General features: G+C 38.3%; 1 protein-coding gene across 1 annotated transcript in view; it reads left to right on the forward strand.

Moving 5' to 3' along the window:
* The window catches only part of LOC138049491 (cap-specific mRNA (nucleoside-2'-O-)-methyltransferase 1-like), a 21,407-nt gene that overhangs the window by 7,508 nt on the left and 11,399 nt on the right, over positions 1-2,500 (forward strand). The window contains 3 exon segments of the mRNA XM_068895780.1: positions 1-10; positions 715-824; positions 1,429-1,525. The exon segment at positions 1-10 is cut by the window's left edge and continues 56 nt beyond it. Coding sequence (XP_068751881.1) covers positions 1-10; positions 715-824; positions 1,429-1,525 — 217 coding nt within the window.

Genomic DNA, 2,500 nt, shown 5'->3' on the forward strand with positions numbered 1-2,500 from the left:
CCACATTATGGTAAATTTGCAAAACTTTTCTTCTGCAAATGAACAAGGGTACTTTTAACTTACTTTCAGGGGCGTTGCCTTGCATTGGACGTCAGTCCCGTTGCACCTGTCCCTTTTGGGTTTTGCCTTCTTTATTTTTATTTTGCTTTTCGTCGTTTTGTATGTAGTATCATTGTGAAATTATATTATATATTATAAGAGAAGTAAAACTATGCAGAAATATGAGAAAGTACCAGTTATTGGATTTAGATGAAGTGAAGTTTGCGACCAAAAGAGCTTTGAGAATAACTGAAATTCTAAAAACGTAATATGAAATTTAGAAATTAATAATTATTATTTGAAACATAATTTGAGCAGAAGTAGTCTGGCATCTAGTCTGTAAGACTACAGGGGTGGATTCAAGGAGGGAGGGCTGTGGAAGTTGCAGTCCCCTTTTTCCTATAGATTTAAATATTGACAGTGTAACTTTGGTTAGAAATATTGCCAGGATGTTGTAAGCATCATGTTCACAAATAAGTATGATTGTTTCATTGTTAGTGTTTGACTGTCGGGGAAGGGAGGGGGGGGGGGGGCAAACTAACCTTGATTCACCACACCAACACCATTATAGTTAAACTCATTGATGCTTCTTTCCAGTATGCATGTATACATGTAATAATTATATAATTGAGGAAAGGAGTTGAAAGCCCAAATTTTTTTAAAATTTTTGCTCAGGTGCAAATAATGATGGAGATATCTTCAATGAAGATAATCTGACAGAATTTAGAAGATTTGTGTGGGAGTCAACTGATAACAAAGGAGTTCATTTTGTAATGGCTGATGGGGTAGGAATTTGTCTTCTGTTACTATTAACTAAAAGTGCCTTGCATGGCCAAAGGTGTAACAGGACAGTTTTAAAAAGATCTGTTTCCTGATTTTCCATTTTCCGAGTCAAATAATATCAATAAATATTATTTCTTTTGGAGATACATGTAAACCACTCAAAGCAATGCAGAAAACCAACAATCTGAACCCTCATACATGTCGCTAAACCCAGGGGCCATAGTAACCCCAGACACTTGGTGGAAGACAGGTTCTACCCCACTGCCCTAACCTGCCTTCAGACTGGAATTAAAGACACCAAGGCGCTGGGGCGCAGGGCTGGTGTAGAAGTGAGAGCACTTGCCAGTGTGGCCCGGGTTTCGTTGCCAGACTTGGTGTCATGTGGGTTGACTTTGTTGGTTCTCTACTCTGCACCAAGAGGTTTTTCTCTGGGTACTTTGGTTGGATTAATTTCTTGATTTCATGGTTTTACAGTGCCCCCAATAAGTGCTCCTTTCCTTTTACCAAATCCCCACTACTCCAGAGTAATATAGTGCCTGGACATACTGTGGTATCAAACTGATTTATATCACACATTCTTTTAAAACAATTATTTTTTTGTTTCAGGGTTTTTCTGTGGAAGGTCAAGAGAATATCCAGGAAATTCTCAGTAAACAACTATATCTCTGTCAGTTTCTCTGCGCACTCTCCATCCTAAGATTTGGTGAGACTATTTTGTTTTTCTGTATTAAAGGCCTTGGAAAATTAGGAAATAATTATTAAGGAGTTTATGGGGCAATGGCAACGAGGAAAAATTATGTACCGGTATGTGGTGCACTCACTTCAGTATATTTCTTTACTGTGCTGTGCAAAAAACACAACAACGGCATTACATCATGAAGTTTAGAGTTTTGACAATGACATGATCACAGCAGTGATCTTTTATTCTCTACCTTTTCATTAAGGCCTTTATACCAATTCACTTACTTGGCTTATATATAAAAGAAACTTAATTTGTATGCTAGTGCAAGGTCATATTTTATAGTGGCGTTTTCGCGGACGTTACCAATGGTGTTGCTTAAACTCCATATTGCTGTAGAAACACACACAGGGTTTGTTGTGGAAGCAAACTTGTTGCTGATATTCTAAGAAACCTTCTCCTTTCTCAAGTGTTTCCTCCTTTGCACACCCAAGACCAGACATTGTGGAAACATTGTTTCAAAACCATGTTTCCTACAGCTGTAACATTAGAAGACCCTCAAAGTGACTGCAGGCATACCAATGTCTCATTTTCGAGCTTTTAGGGTAAAAATTTGTGAGTTTGTGGGGTTCATATGAAAGATCTTGGCCTTGTTCTAGCTGGTCTTTGACTGAAGTCTCTGTTGAACACACAATGACTGTATGACCGGAGTTCTTATAGTATCTACTGATGTTACACAAATCAGTTGACTCCCAAGATGACTTCCGCTCACGTTGTTGAAACATCAGTCAATGTCTTCTCAAACAGTCCTTCTCAGGACTACACTCATGACACTTATGATATGACTCCTGGATTCAAACCATTTCAAAATACAGAGTCTTAACAGTCATGGACTTGTTGATGTGGATAGTCCGGTCTTAGCAAAGGCTGGTAGTCGAGCTTAATTTAAGGGGAAAATTGCCTCAGTCAGGATTTTTCAAGGTTGGCTTTGAAAACTAC

This window comes from Montipora capricornis, chromosome 5, assembly GCF_036669925.1.
Source record: "Montipora capricornis isolate CH-2021 chromosome 5, ASM3666992v2, whole genome shotgun sequence".
NCBI classification, from domain to species: Eukaryota; Metazoa; Cnidaria; class Anthozoa; order Scleractinia; family Acroporidae; genus Montipora; species Montipora capricornis.